This window comes from Periophthalmus magnuspinnatus, chromosome 3 (assembly GCF_009829125.3).
Source record: "Periophthalmus magnuspinnatus isolate fPerMag1 chromosome 3, fPerMag1.2.pri, whole genome shotgun sequence".
NCBI classification, from domain to species: domain Eukaryota; kingdom Metazoa; phylum Chordata; class Actinopteri; order Gobiiformes; family Gobiidae; genus Periophthalmus; species Periophthalmus magnuspinnatus.
The window spans coordinates 886378-912170 of NC_047128.1; the positions used below are offsets into that span (position 1 = coordinate 886378).

The 25793-nt window shown below is 44.2% G+C and overlaps 1 protein-coding gene across 1 annotated transcript in view; it reads left to right on the forward strand.

The window, feature by feature from the left end:
* The window catches only part of efl1 (elongation factor like GTPase 1), a 189007-nt gene extending 181319 nt beyond the window's left edge, over positions 1-7688 (forward strand). Inside the window, exon 22 of the mRNA XM_055229179.1 lies at positions 7455-7688. Coding sequence (XP_055085154.1) covers positions 7455-7643 — 189 coding nt within the window. The 3' untranslated portion in view covers positions 7644-7688. The remainder of the gene's footprint in view (positions 1-7454) is intronic.
* The last annotated feature ends 18105 nt before the right edge of the window (positions 7689-25793 follow it).

Consider the following 25793-nt stretch of genomic DNA (forward strand, 5'->3'; position numbering starts at 1 on the left):
GAACATACCCAGACCTGTTGATGTAAACACACAGACCTGGACGGGATTTGAGACAGAAATGCTAAAAACTGATGAGACTTAAACACTGTGCTCTACCTGTGACGTCACAATCCTGGGAAATTTCAAACTGAGTGTTTTGTGAGACTCAGAAGCAAAGAACTTTTTTATAGAGGATTATGTCACAGAACACATCTTCAGGTATATTTTTTATAACATAATGACATCACATTATCACATTATAATATTATGTCATTATGACGTTATGACACAGGTCAAAGGTCAAAAGATCTATAGTGTGTGATCTAACAGAGAAGCAAATATAATCAGTCATTTTCAAATTCACACATTTAGACCTGGCATCTCTCATCTCTCCCTCCTCTCCCTCTTTTCCTCTCCCTCTTTTCCTCTCCCTTCCCTCCTCTGGTTCCTCTCTCCTCTCCCTTCTCTCCTTTCTCCCTGTTCCCTCTCCTCTCCCTCCTCTTCCTCCTTATCCACTCTCCCTCCTCTATTTCCTCTTGCTCCTCTTCTTCCTCTCCCTCCTTTCCTCTCCTTCCTCCTATTCCTCCACTCCTCTCCCTTCTCTCATTTCTGACCTGTCTCCTCACCTTTCCCTCCTTTCCTCTTCCTTGATCTATTCTTCCTCCTCCTCGCCCTCCTCTTCCTCGTGTCTCCTTTCCCTCCTCGTCTTTTCTCTCCCTCCTCCCACCTCCTCCCCTCCTCCTGTCTCCTTACCTCTCCCTCCTCCTTTTACTCCTCTTCCCTCCCTCACCCCCCCTCCTTCTCCCTCCTAGTCCAGTTTCCTCCTCCTCTCCCTCCCCCTTTCCTCCCTCTCACCTCTCCCCCTCCTCCCTCTTCCTCCTGTCTCCTCTCCCTTCTCTTCCTCCTCCCTCCTCCTCCTCTCCCTCCTCCTCTTCCTCCTGTCTCCTTATCTCCCCCCTCCTCCTTCCTCTCCCTCCTTCCCTCCTCCCTCTTCCTCCTCCCTCCTCCTCCTGTCTCCTTACCTCTCCCTCCTCCTTTTCCTCCTCTCTCCTCTTTTCTCCTCTCCCTTCCCTCCTCCTTTTACTCCTCTTCCCACTCCTCACCCTCCCCTCCCTCACCCCATCCTCCTTCTCCCTCCTGGTCCCGTTTCCTCCTCCTCTCCCTCCCCCTTTCCTCCCTCTCACCTCTCCCCCCCTCCCTCTTCCTCCTGTCTCCTCTCCCTTCTCTTCCTCCTCCCTCCCTCCCCCCTTCTCTCTTCTTCCTCCACCCTACCTCCTCCTCCTCTCCCTCCTCCTCCTCCTCCTGTCTCCTTATCCCCCCCTCCTCCTTCCTCTTCCTCTCCCTCCTTCCCCTCCCCCTCCCCTCCTCCTCCTCCTCCTGTCTCCTCACCTCCTCATCACTTCAGCCCGTGTCCAGCTCTTTGTCCCACCTCCTTTGTCTTTGCCTCATTAAACCCTGTCCGTCTGTGCTCCTTTTCGCTCGTGTGCAGTAGACGCTTACTCACAAAACTCCCCCCCCCCCCCCGTCCTCCCTCTCTCCCTCTCGTCCTCCCTCTCTCCCTCTCGTCCTCCCTCTCTCCCTCCGTCCCGCCGCTTGGCTTACTGCTCATATCAGCATTCTTCCTGACAACAAATGTAATATTAGCATAAGAATGAGGCGGCGTGCGGGAGCAGGTCTGCGGCGTTGGGCGGTGGGAGCGTTGAGAGCAGGTCTGCGGCGTTGGGAGCGTTGAGAGCAGGTCTGCGGCGTCGGGCGGTTGCGTAAGGCCCCGGGTCTGGGATCTTTACATTATATTTACATCAGAATGAGGCCTTTGTGCGCCCGGAGACAGCGGCTGCCGGTGAATAGCGTCTCGTATCGATTGGACTCGTGCGGCTCTGTGGAGACTGTACAGCCGCATGTCGTCTGCATTATCGCACTTTCAAACTCGTTTTTCAGTCTGGGCAAAGCGCCGTCTCACATCTGCGTGCAAATTTTCTATGAATGGGTTTAATCGATATAATAACGACGGCCGACGTTTAGACGCACACACTGGAATTAGCCCCATTACACTGGAAATGTTTAACCAAAAGAATCAAGAAGTATTCATGCTGATTTTGGAGTGTGGATGTGTTTTCAGTCTGTGACATAGACTCTTTAAATAAATGGATGTAGCTAACCTGCTAGCCGCCGCGTTCCACACAGGAAGTGATCACGGGCGCACTTCCTGCTCCATCGACTCATCATTTTGGTCTTAAATGTTTGTATTAACCCTCTACATGATCCTGGGGTTCATTTTTTTTTTAATTATTTGGAGTTTATAGTTTATTTTTTAAAGGTTTTTTGTTTGGTGGTTGTTGTTTTGTTTTTTTTATATTTTGAGCTTTTTTTTTATTTTTTTTTATTATTTTTTTATTAGTTGTGTTTTTTTTTAGTTTATTTTCTTTATTTTTTGTTATTTTTAGGTTGTTTTTTTGTTGTTGTTGTTTTTGTTTATTTTTTAAACAGCGCCCCCTCTGTCCTCTCTCTGTCTCTGTCCTTCAGACTCATTCTGGTCTTAAATGTTCGTATTAACCCTCTACATGATCCTGGGGTTTTTATTTCACTATTGTGTCTGTAAATCAAGACATGAACATTAATAACAGACAAATCAGGTCCTTCTTTCCCTGAAGTCGCTCCTGTTAGCATTAGCAACAGGTTTGATTGACAGCGTTGCTAAGCACCCGCTCCCTGCTAAACTAACGGTGTGGGCGGAAATGGGCGTTACTTTCAACAGCCTCGCTCCTGATTGGCTCTTTGGTTGCTATGATACTCACGGTCAGCGTTTCAAATATGGAAGTCGGCTCCAGATTAGCCGCTATAACTGCTAGCCTCGATGAACTTCATTTGGAGCTGACGTCACATTTGCTCAGTCACTTCTTTACACAGTTTGTGGTCATAACGCCCTCTACCTCACTGTTAGCATCACTACTTCCTGTTAGCGTCACCTCTTCCTGTTAGCGTCACTACTTCCTGTTAGCGTCACTACTTCCTGTTAGCGTCACTACCTCTTGTTAGCGTCACTACCTCTTGTTAGCGTCACTACTCCTTCTCCAGTTTTATCTCTATGAGGTTTTTGCTGAGTCTCGGTAAATAAATGAATAAATATTTAAAGATGAGGCAGTGGACAGGGAGCTGCAGGTGGGTCAGGGGTCAGAGGTCAGAGGTGGTTAGGGTCAGGGCAGTGGACAGGGAGCGACAGGTGGATGTCACTGTTACACGTTAAACACAAATAAAATGAACACTTCACCAGAGACACTTCTTCTGTGTTTAGAACGAGACATGTTTGTGTCATTGCTAAAGCTAATGCTAACGCTAATGCTAACGCTAATCTTAATTTTGAGGTGTAATAAATATTAAAACCATCACAAACTGAAATTTTCTACACATAGAAATAATGGAGTTGTCTTTATTTTAATTACCGTATTTTCTGGAATATAAATCGCACTTTTATTTCATATTTTGTCCAGGTGTGCGACTTTTATGTGAAATATATGTTGTTGTTGTTGTTGTTGTTGTTGTTTTTTCTTCATTGTTATGCAGTTTTTGGCTGGTGTGACTTATACTCCAGAACATACGGTAATGTTAATGAGTTGTGTATTTTATATTTTCCAGTTTTAATAAAAGTGACTGTTAGCTTTGTGGCACAGTGAGCTAGCGCGCCGCGTTATCGTCTGAAAAATCTTAATAGTGTTTTATTTGGATGATAAAGGCTTTACGCTCGACAGCAGAGACGTGAACAGGGCGACAGTGGCTCAGCTGGTAGAGTGTTTGTCCACTGATCTGAATGTTTGTGGTTCGATTCCTGCTAACGTTGTGTTTTAGGGCAACACACGTCACCACCTCACCCCAGTGTGTGTGACGGGGGAGTGTTTTGAAGGTGGAACGTGCTGTATAAAAATGTGTTTACCAAAGCCTGGAGTGAGGCGTGTGGAGTGAGGCGTGCGGAGTGAGACGTGTGGAGTGAGACGTGTGGAGTGAGACGTGCGGAGTGAGACGTGTGGAGTGAGGCGTATGGAGTGAAGCGTGCGGAGTGAGGCCTGCGGAGTGAGGCCATGGACGTGTGGAGTGAGGTGTGTGGAGTGAGATGTGTGGAGTGAGGCGTGCGGAGTGAGGCGTGCGGAGTGAGGCGTGCGGAGTAAGGCGTGAGACGTGCGGAGTGAGGCGTGCGGAGTGAGGCGTGCGGAGTGAGGCGTGCGGAGTGAGGCGTGCGGAGTAAGGCGTGAGGCGTGTGGAGTGAGATGTGTGGAGTGAGATGTGTGGAGTGAGGCGTGCGGAGTGAGGCGTGCGGAGTGAGGCGTGCGGAGTGAGGCGTGCGGAGTGAGGCGTGCGGAGTGAGGCGTGCGGAGTGAGACGTGCGGAGTGAGGCGTGCGGAGTGAGGCGTGCGGAGTGAGGCGTGCGAAGTGAGGCGTGCGGAGTGAGGAGGCGTGTGGAGTGAGGCGTGTGGAGTGAGGCGTGTGGAGTGAGGAGGCGTGTGGAGTGAGGCGTGTGGAGTGTGGCGTGTGGAGTGAGGCATGTGGAGTGAGGCGTGTGGAGTGAGGAGGCGTGTGGAGTGAGGAGGCGTGTGGAGTGAGGCGTGTGGAGTGTGGCGTGTGGAGTGAGGCGTGTGGAGTGTGACGTGTGGAGTGTGACGTGTGGAGTGAGACGTGTGGAGTGAGGCGTGTGGAGTGAGGCGTGTGGAGTGAGACGTGTGGAGTGAGGCGTGCGGAGTGAGGCGTGCGGAGTGAGTTTGTCCCTTAACATAAAAAAGCTGCACATGGGCCCCCAATGTCAACCAATAAGAAGAGATAAGAAAAGAAAATCAAAATCTGACACGCCCACAGTGACACGCCCACTGTGACACGCCCACTGTGACACGCCCACTCTGTGCACACTTTGTTTTTCATTCCAACATTTTCTGGAGTCTTTTTAAACACCGTAGTAAAACTTTAAACTCTCTGACACCATTTATCCACTAGAGCTCTACTCCCTCCTTCAGCCTCCTCTACTCCCCATCCCCCTCTCCTCTACTCCTCATATTCCTCTCCTTCACTCCCCTCTCCTTCAACACTCTCTCCTCCTTTAAACTCTCTCCTCCTCATCCCCCTCTCCTTCACCCCTCCTCCCTCTCCTCCTCCCCCTCTCCTCCCCTCTCCTCCTCCCCTCTCCTCCTCCTCTCTCCCTCTCCTCCTCCCCTCCTCCTCCCCTCCTCCGCTCCCTCCCCTCCTCCCCTCTCCTCCTCCTCTCTCCCTCTCCGCCTCCCCTCCTCCTCCCCTCCTCCGCTCCCTCTCCTCCTCCCCTCCTCCTCCTCTCCCTCCTCCTCCTCCTCCCCTCTCTCTCTCCTCCCCCCCTCCTCCTCCTCCTCCTGCCGCAGTCTCATTCTTCGTGGTCATATGCTGCTCACGTTTGTCGTGTGATTCTCGCCGTGAGTCGTTGTTTGTTGGTTGAGGCTCCGCACCATCTGCCCCAGAGTGAACCAGAGCAGCAGCTCCTGTCGTCCACGGCGACGGGACGGAGGAGCGAGCGAACGAGGGAGCGAACCAACAAACGAATGAATGAACGAACGACAGGACAGGATTTATACAGAGAAAAATACGGAAGTTCAAGCACAAACACTAAATAAACAAAACCTGGACCCAGAATAAACCACAGACCTGGAGCTGTGTTTTGTTTAACACACAAAAACACTCTGTCCCACCTTGTGATGTCATCATGTGGTGATACAGGAAGTGCTCCACTGTGTTTTTAAACTCCACACACCTTCATTTATAGAATCATTTGGATCATTTCAGTCCTGGAGTTGTCTCTTATCTCGACTGAACTAAAGGTAAAAGGAGGAGTTCACTTGAAAACTCCCACTTGATGACATCACAAGGTGGAACGTCGCATTTTGATCTTTGTAGATGTTACAGACGAATAATAAAGTGACTCAAACATGTGAGAATGAAACAAAACACAACTCCAGGTCTGTTTTTGATGCATTACTAACATTAGAACATGACTTAAAGCTACAAGAGTCCATTTTGTGTCATATAAAGCCTCAGTGTGTAACTTTCTGTTTTTTTAATTATGGTTGTTTTTATTGCGCTGAAACGCATATAAAAACCTGCTTCTTTCCTCTGAGTGGGCTCGCATCTCCACAAACCTGACCCTTAATTGAACTCTCCAGGTGAATGTCCCAGAGTTTGGCTTTAACTTTATATTTACGGCACCAGTCTAAAGTTCTTTAGGTCCGTCACTTTGTCGTTGTTGTTTTCGGGCGGCTGCTCCGGACCATCTGCCCCAGTGTGTGTCCAGAGCCAGGTGCTGCTACTGTAGTCCAGGACGACGGGGGGGAGAGGGGCCCCCTGTCCCCCCGTCCCCCTCGCTCTCTGTATGGGGCGTTTGTGTGCGCTCGCTCGGCCTCCTCTGAGACTGAACACGCAGCAGCTGGACGGGCCGACAGCCGCCGCTCCGTTTTGTTCCAGGAATCACTGTTTCAACTGTCCAGGAACAAAGCGGTACAGCTGACCGCTTCAGCCGCAGCTCCGACCGCTTCAGCCGCAGCTCCGACTGAAAACAAAATTATCTATAAAGAAACGCTGCTTCTGGGCGTCACCAATGAACAAAATCTACATCATAATAAGCTGATTTACACGAGAAACAGTTTGGACACAATTTACATGTACTGTCACTTTAAATCTGCCCTATGGAGCTTGAGTCTCTATGGTTCTCATCTCTGTGGATCGTTTTGTTATAATTTACACTTTTTAAATCACAATATTCATCTAAAAACACTTCATAAAAGAAACAGCTGAGTTCAAGTTCATAAACTGCGGTGTCCAGTAGGAGCTGACGTCGCCGTAAACGTCATGACGATAAAGAGGCGTGTAGCTGTGGCGCCCCCTATGGACAGATGCACGTCGCACTAGAGCAGAGCGTTTTTAAACATTTGTACCAAAATGACGACGCGACGCTGCAGAATCAACGAGTATCAACGATTAAGAAAATAAAACTGGAGAAGGAAGAGCGGACGTCACAGTGGGCGTGTCCCAGGGGGCGTGTCACAGTGGGCGTGGCACAGGGGGCGTGGCACAGGGGGCGTGGCACAGTGGGCGTGGCACAGTGGGCTCCTTCCTCTTCTTTTTCTTCTTCCTCTTCTTCTTCCTCCTCCTCTTCTTCTTACACCTCCTCATCTTCTTCTTCTTCCTCTTCTTGCTCCTCCTCCTCTTCTTCTTCCACCTCCTCCTCTTCTTCTTCCTCTTCTTCACACAGTGGGCGTGTCCCAGGGGGCGTGTCCCAGTGGGTGAAAAACAAAATGGCGTCTTGAAAATCGTGGATTAAAGATTAAACTCAAACATGATTCAGTCCAAATAAAACTCAACGAGAAGAAACAAGCAGAACCTGGAGAAACATCTGAACAGACTGAACAGGGAGGATTTAAAGCTACACTGTGGAACATTCTGATTTAACCTTTTAACGTCTCGTGTCTCCTCAGGTCATCAGCAGCGACCCGTTCTGGGTGCCCACCACGGAGGAGGAGTACCTGCACTTCGGGGAAAAGGCCGACTCCGAGAACCAGACGCTGAAATACATGAACGCCGTCCGCCGACGCAAAGGGCTGTACGTGGAGGAGAAGATCGTGGAGCACGGCGAGAAACAGAGGACGCTCGGGAAAAACAAATGACCCGACGACCCGGAAGATCAGAGCGAACGTGAGACACTTCGATGGGACCGGACTCAAACGACAGGACGACGTTTTGGTTTTGACTGATCACTTTTCATTTTCATTTTACTCTTAATGTTTGACACAAAACTGTAGTGAATAATAAATGAGTATATTGACTGGAACTTTGATTTTTTCTTTTTTTTTTTTTTTTAGATAATTATGAAATCCATAAGTGTTTTAAATGTTTAACACACAAACCTGCAGATTTAGACTGAGTTCTTCTCTCAAACTGAAAAAAAACGCTCTGTTCCACCTTGTGATGTCATCATGTGGTAAAACAGGAAGTGCTCCACTGTGTTTTTAAACTCCACACACCTTCATTTATAGAATCATTTGGATCATTTCAGCTCTGGAAATCCTCGCAAATCTCGACTGAACTAAAGGTAAAAAGAGGAGGAGTTAACGTGAAAACTCCCACTTGATGACATCACAAGGTGGAACGTCACATTTTGAGCTTTGGAGATGTTACAGACGAATAATAAAGTGACTCAAACATGTAAGAATGAAACAAAACACAACTCCAGGTCTGTTTTTGATGATAAACGTTGTTCTAACGTGGATTAAAGCTACAACAGTCACTTTTGTGTGATGTAGCACCTTTAAAGCTTCAGTGTGTAACTTTTCTGCCAAAAAATAGACTAACAGCCTAAACTAATATCTATTTTTTTCATTATGGATGTTTTTATTGCACTGAAAACCTACGTCCTTTCTCTGAGTGGGCTCGCATCTCCACAAACCTGACTTTTAACTGGACATTTCAGGTGAATGTTCCAGAGTTTGGCTTTAACTTTACAAACACAAAACAAAACACGACACATCCAGGTCTGTTTTTTTGTGGAGAGAACAGTGTTAGAACATGGACTAAAGCTCCAAAGAGTCACTTTTGTGTGATACAGCACCGTTAAAGCTTCAGTGTGGAACTTTTCTGCCAAAACATGGACTAATAGACTGAACTAATATCTATTTTTGTTCATTATGGATGTTTTTTATTGCACTGAAACACATAGAAAAACCTGTGTTCTTCCTCTGAGCGGCCTCGCGTCTCCACAAACCTGACTCATAATTAGACGTCTCAGCTGAATGTTCCAGAGTGTGGCTTTAGAACATGGATTAAAGCTACAGGAGTCAGTTCTGTGTGACGTAGGAGCTTTAAAACAAACTGAAAGGTAAATCTCGTTGTCGTTGGACGGGTCAGAACCAACGAGCAGCTGTGAGAAGATGACACGGCTCTGACCTCCTCCTCCTCCTCCTCCTCCTCCTCCTCCTCCTCCTCCTCGTGTAACCTGATCTCCACACATGAGGCAGGAGCGGCAGAAACCCGAGCCCAGGACACACACTCAGAGCCTGGGGAGCTGATGGACGACAGCCCCCTGTGACCATCCATCAGAGCGGGACTCCTCAGGGACACGACACGGGGCCCGAGGAGGAGCCGAGCCGAAAAAATACTGATACTTCTATGAAAATATATTCTGTATTTTCTGGAGTATAAGTCGCACCAGCCAAAAAATACAGAATAATTAAGGAAAAAAACATATTTCACACAAAAATCACATCTGAGTTTAAGTCGTTTTGTTTGTTTGTCCCATGTTCTAACTCTGTTCTTCATCAAAAACACGTCTGAAGAGGTTTAAAATGTCATCCATGCATGTTTGAGTAATCTAGAGATCTCTCCCGGGCCCTATTCAAACCCTCCTGTACGAGGCTCCGCCCACAAGCCTACATCACCCACGCTCCCACACGACAATCCTCCATAAATATACAAAAACATGACACAAAACAACACACTACAGCTTCACAAACCTGGTGTGATGTGCAGTAGTTTCATTAACGCTGATTGTGATGTGATAGCGCCGTGAAGGGGGCGGGGCTTCGGACTAAATATGTTACGAGTTACAGTTAATACAACGTAGAAGTCGAATAAGTTGTAAACGGGGTCATAATTAGCTCTAAAACGTTCCCTTAAGTGACTGTAACTGTGTAAACTCAGGACTCGCTCTGCTCAGGGCCGGGGTCAAAGGTCATGCACACAGCTATGAGGGACACGCCCCCAGGAAGTGAGGCCTGTGACGAAGACGTTTTCAATGAGACCCCCACAGCTCCTCCTCCTCCAAAAACAGACCTGGAGTTGTGTTTTGTTTCATTCACATGTTTCAGTCACTTTATTATTAGTCTGTAACATCTACAAAGATCAAAATGCGACGTTCCACCTTGTGATGTCATCAAGTGGGAGTTTTCAAGTTAACTCCTCCTCCTTTTACCTTCAGTTCAGTCGAGATAAGAGACAACTCCAGGCCTGAAATGATCCAAATGATTCTATAAATGAAGGTGTGTGGAGTTTAAAAACACAGTGGAGCACTTCCTGTATCACATGATGACATCACAAGGTGGAACAGAGTGTTTTCATTTACATTTTCAAAACAGCAAATAATTAAAAAGGTGAAGTGAAGCCAAAACAATGAAAAAAAAGTGAATAATTTTGAAAAGCAGGTGCGACGTCTCTCTCTCTCTCCCTCTCTCTATGCCTCATTTTTCTTTCTTTTTGTGCCTCTCTCCATTCTTCCTCTCTCTCTCTTCTTTCTGCACCACCTGTTACTTCTTCTCTCTCTCTCTGTCTACTCCAGTTTTTGCTCTCTTCCTTTCTCTTTTTTTCTCCGTTCTTTTCTCTGCCTGCCATCTCTCTCTCCTCCTCTTCCCTTCTTTCTCTCTGCCTTTCTCTCCCTCCCTCTCTTTTTCCATCCCCCCTTACAGTGCCTCCGTCTCTCTGGTTGCCCCTTCTCTCTTCTTTCTTTTCTTTCTTCTCCCTCCTTCGTTATCTACCCCATTCTCTTTTTCTCTCCTTCTACTTGTCCGCCCCTCCTCTCTCTCTCTTCTCCTGCTCTCTCCCCTCGCCCCCCACCTCTCCCTCTCTCTGTCTGCCCCCTCTCTCTTCTCTCATTTCTTTCTCCTTCTGTATTCCCTTGTCTCTCTCTCCACTTCTCTCCCTGCTCCTTTTCCTCTCTCTCTCTCTCCCTTCTCCCTCTCTTCTGTCCTCCCTCTCTCCCTCTGCCCCTCCACCTTCTCCCTCTCTCTTTTCTTCTGTTTTCCGTGTCTTTTCTTGTGTTGTTCTTGTTTTTACGGCTCATTTAAGACTCAGACAAGTGTGAAACAGAGAAGACCCAAGAAAAAGACTCCAGTGTCGGAGCAGAGAACACGGAACAGAACACAGAACAGAACACGGAACAGAACACGGAACAGAACACGGAACAGAACACGGAACAGAACATGGAACAGAACACGGAACAGAACATGGAACTGAACATGGAACTGAACACGGAACAGAACACGGAACAGAACATGCAACTGAACACGGAACTGAACATGGAACTGAACATGGAACTGAACACGGAACAGAACACGGAACAGACCACGGAACAGAACATGGAACAGAACACGGAACAGAACATGGAACAGAATGTGCAACAGGACAATGGAACACGGATCAGAACTCGCAACAGAACCTGCTCCATGTCTCCTAGGGTGTGACCTTACTCATGTCTCCTAGGGTGTGAACTCGCTCATGTCTCCTAGGGTGTGATCTTACTCCATGTCTCCTAGGGTGTGAACTCGCTCATGTCTCCTAGGGTGTGATCTTACTCATGTCTCCTAGGGTGTGAACTTGCTCATGTCTCCTAGGGTGTGATCTTACTCCATGTCTCCTAGGGTGTGATCTTACTCATGTCTCCTAGGGTGTGATCTTACTCCATGTCTCCTAGGGTGTGATCTTGCTCCATGTCTCTTAGGGTGTGATCTTACTCATGTCTCCTAGGGTGTGATCTTACTCATGTCTCCTAGGGTGTGATCTTACTCATGTCTCCTAGGGTGTGATCATACTCATGTCTCCTAGGGTGTGATCTTACTCATGTCTCCTAGGGTGTGATCTTGCTCATGTCTCCTAGGGTGTGATCTTACTCATGTCTCCTAGGGTGTGATCTTACTCATGTCTCCTAGGGTGTGCAGATTTGTCCAGGACACAAAAGTGAGCGATGAAAAGTGTTTTGTGGCGTTTATAATCAGCGGAGCAGCTCTCAGGCGTCGGCTCCTCGACACAGAATCAGCTCCACAAATGTAACGTAATCACCGTCTGAAGAGCGTCTGATATAAACACGACACAAAAACACACCGGCCTTTGAAACTCAGACCGATCTGACGACAATCACACCATAAATCTGCAAAAGTTATGAAAAAAGTGTATTTGTTTTATTTTATGTATTATAAGGGACCTCGGGACATGTGGGCTCCTCTTTGTCTTTGTTTCCTTGAGCCTCGGAGCATTACCTCATCCTCTGCACCTCCTCCTGACAGAACAAGAGGAGTGTGATGGAAAGAGGAAAGAAAGGAGGAGGAAGAGGAGAGAGGAGAAGAGAGGAGCAGCGAGGAGGAAAGAAGACCAGAGAGGAGCAGAGAAGACGAGAGAGAAGAGAGGAGCAGAGAGGAGCAGAGAGGAGAGAGGAGCAGAGAGGAGGAGAGAGGAGCAGAGAGGAGCAGAGAGGAGGAGAGAAGACGAGAGAGGAGCGGTGCAGCGTGTGTCATCTCTAATCTTATAAAAGCAGAAGAAATCAGCGGGTTCTTCTCAAACTGAAAACACTCTGTTCCACCTTGTGATGTCATCATGTGGTGATACAGGAAGTGCTCCGCTGTGTTTTTAAACTCCACACACCTTCATTTATAGAATCATTTGGATCATTTCAGTCCTGGAGTTGCCAATTTTCTACTGAACTGAAGGTAAAAGGAGGAGTTCACTTGAAAACTACCACTTGATGACATCACAAGGTGGAACAGAGCGTTTTGAGTCATGTTTTTGTATATTTATGGAGGATTGTCGTGTGGGAGCGCGGGTGACGTAGGCCTGTGGGCGGAGCCTCGTACAGAATCTCACAGCTAAACATAAGGAGGGTTTGAATAGAGCCCAGGAGAGATCTCTAGATTTTTGCATCATACCTCCTCTTTAAAAAAACATTTCATTCGTTGGTCTGTTTTTCACTCACTTTTTCATCCTTGACGTGTTTTTCTGACGCTTTTCAAAGTCCTGAGCAGGAACCACAGACCGTAGCTAACCTGCTAGCCGCCGCGCTCTAAACAGGAAGTGATCGTGTGTGCACTTCCTGTTTGGTCTTAACCCTCGTGTTTTCCTCTGGGCTCGATTTGACCCCAATTCATTTTTCTTATCACTCAGCCATAAAATAACATACTTTTTTTTTTTTTTAGATATAATTTGGAGCTTATTTTCTGTCTGACTTTTGTTTTTTTGGTTAGTCGGCCTTATTTTAGTAAAGATTGTGCATTTTTGGATCTCGAAATCTCCTGTAACTCTTAATTTCCATCGATGTCCTGTGTTTGTCGAGTACAGAGGAAATTAAGTCGATTTGAGTTAGAAGAGAAACAAAATGGCGTCAAATTGAACTTTAACGTAACTTGTTTTTCAGACGGTTTTTATTTTACAATCAACATTTTTTCAAGTGGCCCAATTTTTAACGTATTTGATGAAGAAATGTCTGAGTGAGTTATTTTTTGGGGTCATAAATCACCCCAGGACGACACAAGGGTTAAACGTTTGGTATTGTCACCTCTCTCCTGATTGGCTCTCTGGTTGCTATGATACTGGTCTGTACCTGCTCCGGCCTCGATGAGCTTAAACGTCGTTGGATCTGAGCCAAACGCTCCATCGGCGGAGGCCATTTTGTACAAATTTAACCGTTTCGCTTTAAACTCGGAAGACGTCGATTCGATGCGGCTCGGACTCGTTTACAAAACCCTCGGCGGCGTTGTACTTCGCGTCGATTAAATATCTAACTGTCCTTTCTTCAGTTCGGTCTTTCAATCATCCTGCTCCCTCGTCTGTAGTAAAGAGCCAGATGCCCTCCCTCTGTGGACCATAAGGTGAGTTGTGTTTCAGAGCCGTCTTCAGGAGCGAGAGGAGAGGATGTTATAAATATCTTTTCATTCAGCAGGCTCTTGTGACTCCTCCACACCTCCGCACAAACGCTAATGTATTCTGTTCTTCAGAAGGCCTCCCCGAGCGTCGAGTGTTTTTAAAGAGGAGGTATTATGCAGCGCGCTCGCCCGTGATCTCACACGTCAAAAACACATCTGAAGAGGTTTTATCTGTCGTCCGTGCATGTTTGAGTCATCTAGAGATCTCTCCCAGGCCTTATTCAAACCCTCCTTATGTTTAGCTGTGAGATTCTGTACGAGGCTCCGCCCACAGGCCTACGTCACCCACGCTCCCACACGACAATCCTCCATAAATATACAAAAACATGACACAAAACAACACACTACAGCTTCACAAACCTGGTGTGATGTGCAGTAGTTTCATTAACGCTGATTGTGATGTGATAGCGCCGTGAAGGGGGCGGGGCTTTGGACTCAGAGCCACAAAAACGAAACTGAAACTGATAAAACATGTTAATACTTTGATTTGGGCAAATTTAACATTTTCAAAACAATAAAATGAAACATGGATCTAAATGTGAAGTGTCACAGTTAAAACAACAGAGAAGTAAATACCTCCTCTTTAATACGACAGAGAGGTAAATACCTCCTCTTTAATACAACATAGAAGTAAATACCTCCTCTTTAATACGACATAGAAGTAAATACCTCCTCTTTAATACAACATAGAAGTAAATACCTCCTCTTTAATACAACATAGAGGTAAATACCTCCTCTTTAATACAACATAGAAGTAAATACCTCCTCTTTAATACGACATAGAAGTAAATACCTCCTCTTTAATACAACATAGAAGTAAATACCTCCTCTTTAATACGACATAGAAGTAAATACCTCCTCTTTAATACGACATAGAAGTAAATACCTCCTCTTTAATACAACATAGAAGTAAATACCTCCTCTTTAATGCCCCGTAGAAGTAAATACCTCCTCTTTAATACAACAGAGAAGTAAATACCTCCTCTTTAATACCCCGTAGAAGTAAATACCTCCTCTTTAATACCCCGTAGAAGTAAATACCTCCTCTTTAATACCCCGTAGAAGTAAATACCTCCTCTTTAATACGACATAGAAGTAAATACCTCCTCTTTAATACGACATAGAAGTAAATACCTCCTCTTTAATACGACATAGAAGTAAATACCTCCTCTTTAACATAAATATCCATTAAAGAGGAGGTATTTTACAGAGTATTACTGTTCATATTCTTGTTTTCTTCTGTCGTACTTCACGTTGCAACACTGAACTGTGCCTCTTGTGGATCTGTGTACTTCTTCATTATTCGTTGGTCCTGTGTGTTGAAGCCCCGCCCCCTGCTCGTGCTGTCCATCTGCCCCTCACGCCGCAGTGCCAGCGTTGTGACTGGACACTGGTCTTTGGCTGTATTGTGTGCGGCGGTCAGCGGCGGTCAGCGGCGGTCAGCGGCGGTCAGCTGACTCCTGTCCTCTGCTGTAGCGAGGAGAGAATCGAGCCAATCACTTCGGCGTGTGCCAGCGTGTGCCAGGACCCGGCGCCAACAGCCACAATGGGGCAGTGTCCGTCTCGCTCCGCGGCCCGGACGGGACATGAGCTTATTCACACGTCTCAATGAACTCCAGAGTGTCTGAAACGCAGGGGGCGGAGTCAGGAGGGGAACGAAACAACGCTTTATTTACACTGTGTGAGGCGAAAATGTGTTGGTGCTGAAATTCAACTCTTTATTTTGATAATCTTACGTAATGTTGTTGTTTGTTTATTGCAGCTGGTTTCATTAATCCCCCGGTGGCGTGATGCTAACTGTAGGCACTGCTCTGTCTGAGGCTTTGTTAGACTTTAATCTCACCACAGACTGTGTACAGAAGCGACGTCACCCACAGCTTCAGCTCCACGTGAAGCTCATCGAGTCAGGACCAGTTATAACCGAATTCTGCCCGTGTGTGTCATAGCAACCAAAGAGCCAATCAGGAGCGAGGCTGTTGAAGGTCACGCCCCTTCCCGCCCACATCGTCGGTTTATCAGGGAGTGTTTGCTAACCATTATTATTTTTTATTTATTTATTATTATTATTATTATTATTATTATTATTATTATTATTATTATTATTATTATTATTATTATTAATTTATTTTTTTATTTATTTTTTTATTTTTTTATTTTTTATTTTTTATTTATTTTTTTTATTTATTTATTTTTTACTTTTTAAAAATGTATTTATTTATTTATTTTTGTTAATCCCGCCCCCTGACTTTGGTGCGACAGGTCACGGCTCGTCTTTAATTTTTGTCAGAGTTTAGTTCTGGTTTTATGTCTTTCCGCTCTATTTACTGACATTATAGTTTGTTTTAGCGACAGTGGCTCAGTTGGTAGAGCATTTGCCCGCTGATCTGGAGGTTGGAGGTTTGAATCTCGACATAAACGTCATCGTCTGTGTACGTTGGTGTATGAATGTGTGAGTGAACAGAGGAGTGGTTTCTTGAGGTAAAGCCCTGTATAAAAACACTTCCTGCAGCTCCTCCGGTGGCGTTCCCAGACGTTCCAGGGCGTTCCCAGACGTTCCAGGGCGTTCCCGGTCCGGCCGAGAGAGACAGCCCCTCCAGCGTGCGCACAAACAGTATTAATACGTTTGATTTTTTTGCGTTTGGGACAGTTTATCCGCACCTGGTGATCGAAGAAGCTGCCAATCTGCACCAACCGTCACATTCACACTGAGGAAAGAGGCTGAAGTGTCTTGCCCAAGGACACAGCGACAGTAAATGCACTGGTCTGAGCGGGAATCCAGCACAGAGCGCGTGAAGAAGTGGACTAAGCGACGTCACCCACAGCGTTCGACTGCAAATGAAGCTCAATTATTTTCTTATAAACAGTATTTGTGAGTAATATTTTGTTACATCATCGTATTTTGGCGTTTTTCCATTTTTTATCTCCTCGTTTTTAAATATGAATTCGAGTTTCGCCGCCCGCACACACACGTTTTGACATTTGGATGATCCTGATTTATTTTAATGACTCCAACGATTTAACAAAACCCGATAATCAAGTCAAACACGAGACAAGCGGACGATTAATCCGACACAGACGGCGTCCAAACCCCTCCCTCGTCCGGCGCCTCCGCTGGGGTCAGGAGGGAAGCGCGTGTGGGCGTAAAAGAGGATTTTCAGTTTAGGTTCGGGACCAAACAAAACCCAAAAATGTGCGGCGTTTTGGCGGTTCTGCCAGAGTCCGCCTCCACACGGTCAGGTCCCAGTCTCAGGTAGAACACTCGCCTCAGGACACGAGAGCGCCACCAACAACGACCACAGAGAGCGGCGCCAACAGCGAGCACAGAGAAATGGACTCGAAATGGACCAAAACTCAGGCCTCACACTTCAGAAATAAAGTGTCGTCCTGTTAAATCTGATCAAACTTATATTGAAATGATAATGTGAAAATACAGAAAGTACATTTTTATTTATTTTTTATTTTTTTTTATTTTTTTTGAGTCATGTGAAAATGATCTGGCTTCACAAACAGAGGACCTGAGAATTAGAGTTTTTTATTTTTTATTTTCTTTTGTTTTATAATGACAAAAATATTTATATTTATTATAAAATGTGAATTATAAAAAAAAACAAAACTATTTGTTTATTTTTTTATTTAAGGAATTTTGAATCAAATAAACAATATTCATTCATTCAATCATGCTAAAAAAAAATAAATAAATAAAAAAAAGGAAAAAAAAAAAGGAAAAAAAATTCTGACTTTACAAACAACCTAGGAATTATTTGAGTGTTTTTTTTAAATAATAACAAAAATATTAATTATGGATTTTATGGATTTTTTTTGTCATTTTAGGTGGTAAAAAACAATTATCTGACTTTACAAACAGAGAACCTGAAAATTATTTGAGTATTTTATTTATTTAGCCACACCTGGTGATTGAAGAAGCTGCAAAGTGAAGCTGAAGTGTCTTGCCCAAGGACACAGTAACAGGATCATGTAGAGGGTTAATACGAACATTTAAGACCAGAATGAGTCTGAAGCTGCAGAGACAGAGAGGGGACAGAGTTGGATCTAATTTTGAGTCTGGATTTTGGTTTGGAAGAGCCATCAGAAGAACAAAACGAACACAGGAGGAACATGCAAACTCAGACGCTCTTTTCTTACTGATGATGTTTGACCTCTGCCCTCAGCGTGATGTCACTGAAAAACACTTTTACCTGCAGGAGACCAGGAAGTACAAAGGAGCGAAAGAGGCTCTGGAGCTGGACAAAAGCCGAGGGAAGATGGAACCACCGCCGTACGAGAGCAGGACGGCGAGCGGAGAGCAGGACGGCGAGCGGAGAGCAGGACGGCGAGCGGAGAGCAGGATGGCGAGCAGAGAGGCGAGCAGAGAGCAGGACGGCGAGCTAATGGTCTGTAAAATGAGCTGTACTATTATTAACAGCTCCACAGAACGGAGCTGTGACCTCCGCTCAGCGACTCCACTGTCACCGGAGACGATCAGAGTCAAGAGAGACGAGTCTAGAGAGACGAGTTTAGAGAGACGAGTTTAGAGAGACGAGTTTAGAGAGACGAGTTTAGAGAGACGAGTTTAGAGAGACGAGTTTAGGGAGACGAGTTTAGAGACGAGTTTAGAGAGACGAGTTTAGAGACGAGTTTAGAGACGAGTTTAGAGAGACGAGTTTAGAGAGACGAGATTAGAGAGACGAGTTTAGAGACGAGTTTAGAGAGACGAGTTTAGAGAGACGAGTTTAGAGAGACGAGTTTAGAGAGACGAGTTTAGAGACGAGTTTAGAGAGACGAGTTTAGAGAGACGAGTTTAGAGAGACGAGTTTAGAGACGAGTTTAGAGAGACGAGTTTAGAGAGACGAGTTTAGAGAGACGAGTTTAGAGAGACGAGTTTAGGGAGACGACTTTAGGGAGACGAGTTTAGGGAGACGAGTTCAGAGAGACGAGTTTAGAGAGACGAGTTTAGGGAGACGAGTTTAGGGAGACGAGTTCAGAGAGACGAGTTTAGAGACGAGTTTAGAGAGACGAGTTTAGAGAGACGAGTTTAGAGAGACGAGTTTAGAGAGACGAGTTCAGAGAGACGAGTTCAGAGAGACGAGTTTAGAGAGACGAGTTTAGAGAGACGAGTTCAGAGAGACGAGTTTAGAGAGACGAGTTTAGAGAGACGAGTTCAGAGAGACGAGTTTAGACAGACGAGTTTAGAGAGACGAGTTTAGAAAGATGAGTTTAGAGACGAGTTTAGAGAGACGAGTTTAGAGAGACGAGTTTAGAGAGACGAGTTCAGAGAGACGAGTTCAGAGAGACGAGTTCAGAGAGACGAGTTTAGAGAGACGAGTTCAGAGAGACGAGTTTAGAGAGACGAGTTTAGACAGACGAGTTCAGAAAGACGAGTTCAGAGAGACGAGTTTAGAGAGACGAGTTCAGAGAGACGAGTTCAGAGAGACGAGTTCAGAGAGACGAGTTTAGAGAGACGAGTTTAGAGAGACGAGTTTAGAGAGACGAGTTCAGAGAGACGAGTTCAGAGAGACGAGTTTAGAGAGACGAGTTCAGAGAGACGAGTTCAGAGAGACGAGTTTAGAGACGAGTTTAGAGAGAAGAGTTTAGAGACGAGTTTAGAGACGAGTTTAGAGAGACGAGTTTAGAGAGACGAGTTTAGAGAGACGAGTTTAGAGACGAGTTTAGAGATGAGTTTAGAGAGACGAGTTTAGAGACGAGTTTAGAGACGAGTTTAGAGAGACGAGTTTAGAGAGACGAGTTTAGAGAGACGAGTGTAGAGAGACGAGTTTAGAGAGACGAGTTTAGACAGACGAGTTCAGAGAGACGAGTTCAGAGAGACGAGTTCAGAGAGACGAGTTCAGAGACGAGTTTAGAGACGAGTTTAGAGAGACGAGTTTAGAGACGAGTTTAGAGACGAGTTTAGAGAGACGAGTTTAGAGAGGCGAGTTTAGAGAGACGAGTTTAGAGAGACGAGTTTAGAGAGACGAGTTTAGAGAGACGAGTTTAGAGAGACGAGTCTAGAGAGACGAGTTTAGAGAGACGAGTTTAGAGAGACGAGTTTAGACAGACGAGTTTAGAGAGACGAGTTTAGAGAGATGAGTTTAGATAGACGAGTTTAGAGAGACGAGTTTAGACAGACGAGTTTAAAGAGACGAGTTTAGAGGGACGAGTTTAGAGAGACGAGTTTAGACAGACGAGTTTAGAGAGACGAGTTTAGAGAGATGAGTTTAGAGAGACGAGTTTAGAGAGACGAGTTTAGAGACGAGTTTAGAGAGACGAGTTTAGAGACGAGTTTAGAGAGACGAGTTTAGAGAGACGAGTTTAGAGACGAGTTTAGAGAGACGAGTTTAGAGACGAGTTTAGAGAGACGAGTTTAGAGAGACGAGTTTAGAGAGACGAGTTTAGAGACGAGTTTAGAGAGACGAGTTTAGAGAGACGAGTTTAGAGACGAGTTTAGAGAGACGAGTTTAGAGAGACGAGTTTAGAGACGAGTTTAGAGAGACGAGTTTAGAGAGACGAGTTTAGAGACGAGTTTAGAGAGACGGCGAGAGGAGGGTTTGAACGGGACCCGGAGAGATCACTAGATTATTCAAACACGCAGGGACGACATCTGAAAATGAGCACGGGTAGAACGCTCCAGAAAGTCCATTCTGCAGAAAACCAATATCTTGAAACTTCATGTATTCTGACTGAACAGGCTCGCCTCTCCACAGATCTGAACTGTAAAGTGTCATAGTGCACTCGAATTCAAGTTAATACATTTTTTATGATCAAATTTTTTCAAGTTACAGTTTCAGTAAATTTTTTCCCCTTTTTAAACCCCACACCTCCACCTTTTTTCCCTGAGACTTTTGATGAACATATACAATAAAAAAAACCACAAAAAAACACAAAAAATACATATAGAAATTAATATAAAAAAATACATTAATAAAAAATAAAATTAAAATAAATAAAAAAATACACAAAAAATACATATAGTAATAATAATAAAAAATAAATTTATAAAAAATAAAATAAAAGGAAATAAATAAATACACAAAAATACATCTAGTAATAATAATTAAAAAAAAATTAATAAAATAAAAACATAGATAAATAAATAAATAAATAAAAATTTTAAAAAGTAAAATAAAAAGCACTTTTTCCATAGTTTGGCCGAGGGTGCGACTTATACTCAGATGCAATTTATATGTGCAGTGTTTGCTTTTTTTCTTCATTGTTATGCATTTTTTAGCTGGTGCGACTTATACTCCAGAAAATACGATAAAGTAATAAAAGTTAGTCCCATCCAGGTTTGAATTCCTTCTATAAAGTAATTGCAAATTTCCTCAGCAGAAAAGAAAAGATATGAACATTAATAACAGACACATCAGGTCCTTCTGTCCCCGAGGTCGCTCCTGTTAGCGTTAGCAACAGGTTTGATTGACAGCGTTGCTAAGCGCCCGCTCCCTGTTAAACCAGTGGTGTGAGTGGTGTGGGCTCCTGATTGGCTCTTTGGTTGCTATGACACTCGCTATGATGAAACCCTGCTCCAAATTAGCCGCTATACCTGCTAGCGTGCTAACTGTGGGTGACGTCACACTCGCTCAGTCACGTCTTTACAGTCTGTGACATTTACTCTCTGATCGTTTTCTCTAGTCGATGTTTCGTTATGTCGTGGTGTAACATCTTACATAAATCCTCCTCTAGAACGACTCTTCCCCCGGTGCTTTCGTGACTGAGAGCCGCTCTGGTCCGGCTCTGGTCCGGCTCTTGTCCGGCTCCTGTCCGGCTCTTGTTTGGCTCTCGTCCGGCTCTCGTTCGGCTCTCGTCCGGCTCTCGTCCGGCTCTCGTCCGGCTCTCGTCCGGCTCTCGTCCGGCTCATGTCCGGCTCTTGTTCGGCTCTTGTCCGGCTCCTGTCCGGCTCCTGTCCGGCTCCTGTCCGGCTCTTGTCCGGCTCATGTCCGGCTCTTGTTCGGCTCTTGTCCGGCTCCTGTCCGGCTCTTGTCCGGCTCATGTCCGGCTCTTGTTCGGCTCCTGTCTGGCTCTTGTCCGGCTCTTGTCCGGCTCTTGTTCGGCTCTTGTCCGGCTCTTGTCCGGCTCATGTCCGGCTCTTGTTCGGCTCCTGTCTGGCTCTTGTTCGGCTCCTGTCTGGCTCTTGTCCTGCTCTTGTCCGGCTCTTGTTCGGCTCTCGTTCGGCTCTTGTTCGGCTCTTGTTCGGCTCTTGTTCGGCTCTTTTCCGGCTCTTGTTCGGCTCTCGTTCGGCTCTTGTTCGGCTCTTGTTCGGCTCTTGTTCGGCTCTTGTCCGGCTCTTGTCCGGCTCTTGTTCGGCTCTTGTCCGGCTCTTGTCCGGCTCTTGTTTGGCTCTTGTCCGGCTCTTGTCCGGCTCTTGTCTCTTGTCCGGCTCTCGTCCGGCTCTTGTTCGGCTCTTGTTCGGCTCTTTTCCGGCTCTTGTTGGGAGCTGTTATCCTCCGGCCGCTCCGTGTTTTCCGAGCTCTCTTGAAAAGGTTTAATCTTGTGCGAGCGCTCGTTCCTCCCACACAGCGCCGCTCGACTCGCCAAAGGAAAAAGAATGTGGTATTTAAATGTCCGTTGCGTAAGACGTATGTATGTCTGTTCTCTGGACGCGGCGTTTGTGTTTTAAAGAGCTCGAAATGATCCAGAGCGTCGTCCAGATCCTCGTTCATCTTTGATTCACAGGTTTGACTCAGACTCAGGTTGGATTTGGACTGATTCATGTTTGAGTTTAATCTTTAATCCACAGTTTATGAGTTTGAAATCAGCTCGTGTTTTTCTTTTATTACATTGTTTTAGATCAGATGTGTCAAACTCAAGGCCCGTGGGCGAAATGTGGCCCTCCATATCATTTTATGTGGCCCTGGACAGAGTAAATTAAAGGTATGATGGTCTAAAAATGTCGTTTTATCAGGAGGTACAGCCATATTTTTAGGAAAATGCATATGCAACATTTGTAACTTGAATAAGTAATAAACAGAAACAGTGAATTAACAAGTTTAAAAAGTATTTACATTTATTTTACATCTGGCCCTTTGAGAGCAGACATTTTGCTGATGTGGCCCCCAGTGAAAATGTGTTTAACGTCCCTGTTTTAGATGAATATTGTGATTTAAAATGTGTAAATTATACCAGAATGATCCACAGACATGAGAACCATAGAGACACAAGCTCAGCAGGACTGATTTAAACGTCTAAATACTTTAAGTTTTCAGTGTAAATGTTGGGTTTTTGTGTTTTTTCCTGCTGCTCTGCCTCCGTGTGTTTTACAGAACTTTGTGGATTTATAAAACTTCATTTGGTGTAAAGTACATGATTCATTTGTCTAATTTTTATGTAGTACTAGTGGTAGTGGTAGTATTTGTAGTAGTAGTCAACTTTAATTTACATTCAAATTCAAATTCTAACCATTTTTATAAAGTAGTAGTAGTAATAGTGATAGTAATCATAGTAATAGTAGTACTAGTAGTTACAACAGTAGTAGTAGTAGTAGTAGTAATAGTATTAATACTCGTTGTATTAGTCATTGTAGCAGTAGTGGTAATTGTAGTAATAGTACTAGTAGTTACAGTTATAGTAGTGATCATAGTAGTAATCGTAGTAGTGGTAATTGTAGTAGTAGTAGTAATACTGGCAGTTGCAGTAGTGATAGTAGCAGTAATCATAGTATTAGTAATCACAGCATTAGTGGTAATTGTAATAATAATACAAGTAGTTGCAGTAGCAGTAATGTTAGTTGATATAGTTGTAGTAATAGGAGTAATAGTACTAGAAGTAGTAGTAGTAATCATAATAGTGTTGTAGTAGCAGTAGCAGTAGTAATTGCAGTATTGTTGTAGTAGTAGTAATAACAGTAGTAATCATAGTAGTATTAATAATCATAGTATTAGTAATTGTAGTAGTAGTGGTAATTGTAATAATAATAATACTAGTAGTTGCAGTAGTAGTAGTAGTAGTAGTAGTAATAGTATTAATAATCATAGTATTAGTAATGGTAGTAGTAGTGGTATTTGTAATAATAATACTAGTAGTTGCAGTAGTAGTAGTAGTAGTAGTAGTAATAGTATTAATAATCATAGTATTAGTAATGGTAGTAGTAGTGGTATTTGTAATAATAATACTAGTAGTTGCAGTAGCAGTAGTGTTAGTTAATGAAGTAGTAATAGTACTAGTAGTGGCAGTAGTCGTAGTAGTAATTGTAGTAGTGTTGTAGTAGCAGTAGTAGTAGTAATCGTAGTAGTGTTGTAGTAGCAGTAGTAGTAGTAGTAATCGTAGTAGTAGAGTTTTATTTTCAGTGAATCAGGAAGTGCGCAGGTAGCATGATAATTCTTTTTTAGCTTTACCACAACAACACAAAGCTGTGGAAAGAGCTTCTAAACTCATCCTGGTGAGTCGTGAGGATGTTCTGATGCCCGAGGTAAACGAGGAGCGACTTTGGACCACGGAAAAACGTTTAAACTGAACTCTCTCTGAATTTCACGTTTTTTTGGGCGGTAAAATCAGGTTGAATAGTCGTTTGATGGTTTTACATTGTGCTGTTTTGAGACGACCTCGGGCTGCGCTCGTCTGGACGCGCGTGGGCGGGTTCACTGTACGAGTCTGTGTAACCCGGTGACTCAGGCCCGGAGCCGACTGTGGAAGCGCCAGACGCATCCACCAATCCACCGTCCAGGAGAAGAACGGAGAGAGGAAGTAAACGAGTGTGAGTGACCTCCAAACGGCTCCTCTGGCAGACGCCATCGGGCCGTTTATGTACATGGACGGAGCTAACCTGCTAGCGCCGCGCTCCAAACAGGAAGTGATCGTGGGCGCACTTCCTGCTTCATCAACTCTTAAATGTTCGTATTAACCCTCTACATGATCCTGGGGTTTTTATTTCACTATTGTGTCTGTAAATCAAGATATGAACATTAATAACAGACAAATCACATGTTTTATCTCATAGATGTTCTAAAACCCTCAGATCCAGTCCACTCCGCCACTGGCTGTCATTTTTTTAAAGTTATCTTGAGTTAATTTTTAATTTTATTATTTTTAGTTTATCATTTTTATTTTGAGTTTATTTATTTTTAGATAGTTTTTTTTTTTTAGTTCATTTTGAGTTCATTTATTTATTTTTTGGGTTTTCCTGAGTTGTTTTTTTTTTTTTTTTAGTTATTTTGACCTTTTTTAATTTATTTTTTTCATTTTATTTTCAGTCAATTTTTTATTTTATTATTTTTATTTTATTATTTTTTTATTTTGAGTTTATTTATTTATTTATTTTTTGTTTTTTGTTTTTTAGTTCATTTTGAGTTCATTTATTTATTTTTTGTTATTTTGAGATTTTTTTTCAATTATTTTTCATGTTTTTTTGTTGTTATTTTTCGTGTTTTTTTAAGTAATTTTGAGTTCATTTATTTATTTTTGGGGGTTTTTCATAAGTTTTTTTTTTAAAGTTATTTTGGCCTTTTTTATTTATTTTTTTTTCATTTTATTTTCAGTTTATTTTTTATTGTGAGACAAATCAGGTCCTTCTTTCCCCGAGGTCGCTCCTGTTAACGTTAGCAACAGGTTTGATTGACAGCGTTGCTAGGCGCCCGCTCCCTGCTAAACCAGTTTCACAGCCTCGTTCTGGATTGGTTCTCTGGTTGCTATGATACCTGTGGTCGGAATTTCAGTTGGCAAACGTAGTTAAGTTGGTAGAGCGTTTGTCCAGTGATCTGAAGGTTGCCAGTTAGAATCCCGCTCTCGACGTAAACATCACAGATAGAACGGTCTGGTTCGCTGACCCTGGTTCCTTGGTGTAAAGCGTTTTGAGCGTGGAAGGTGGAAAAGCGCCGTATAAAAACGTGACCATTAACCGAGCCTTTGAATATTTGAATTTTTGGAAAACTCGGCGGGAAAAATTAATGGAAAACTCCCTGTTGAGCTCCATAATGTTGTTGTGTCCTTAGGCAAGACACTTCCCACTTTGCCTTTCCACAAAATATGAAGAAAACAGATAAGTACCATTTGAAAACGTCATCGGAGGTTTGTAATTTATCACAGAAGCAGAAAAAAGTGACTGAGTGAATGTGACGTATGTGATGTATCATAGCAACCAAAGAGCCAATCAGAAGCGAGATTGTTGAAGGTTTTACACGGGCCTAAACTTAAAGCTAACGGGTAAAAAAT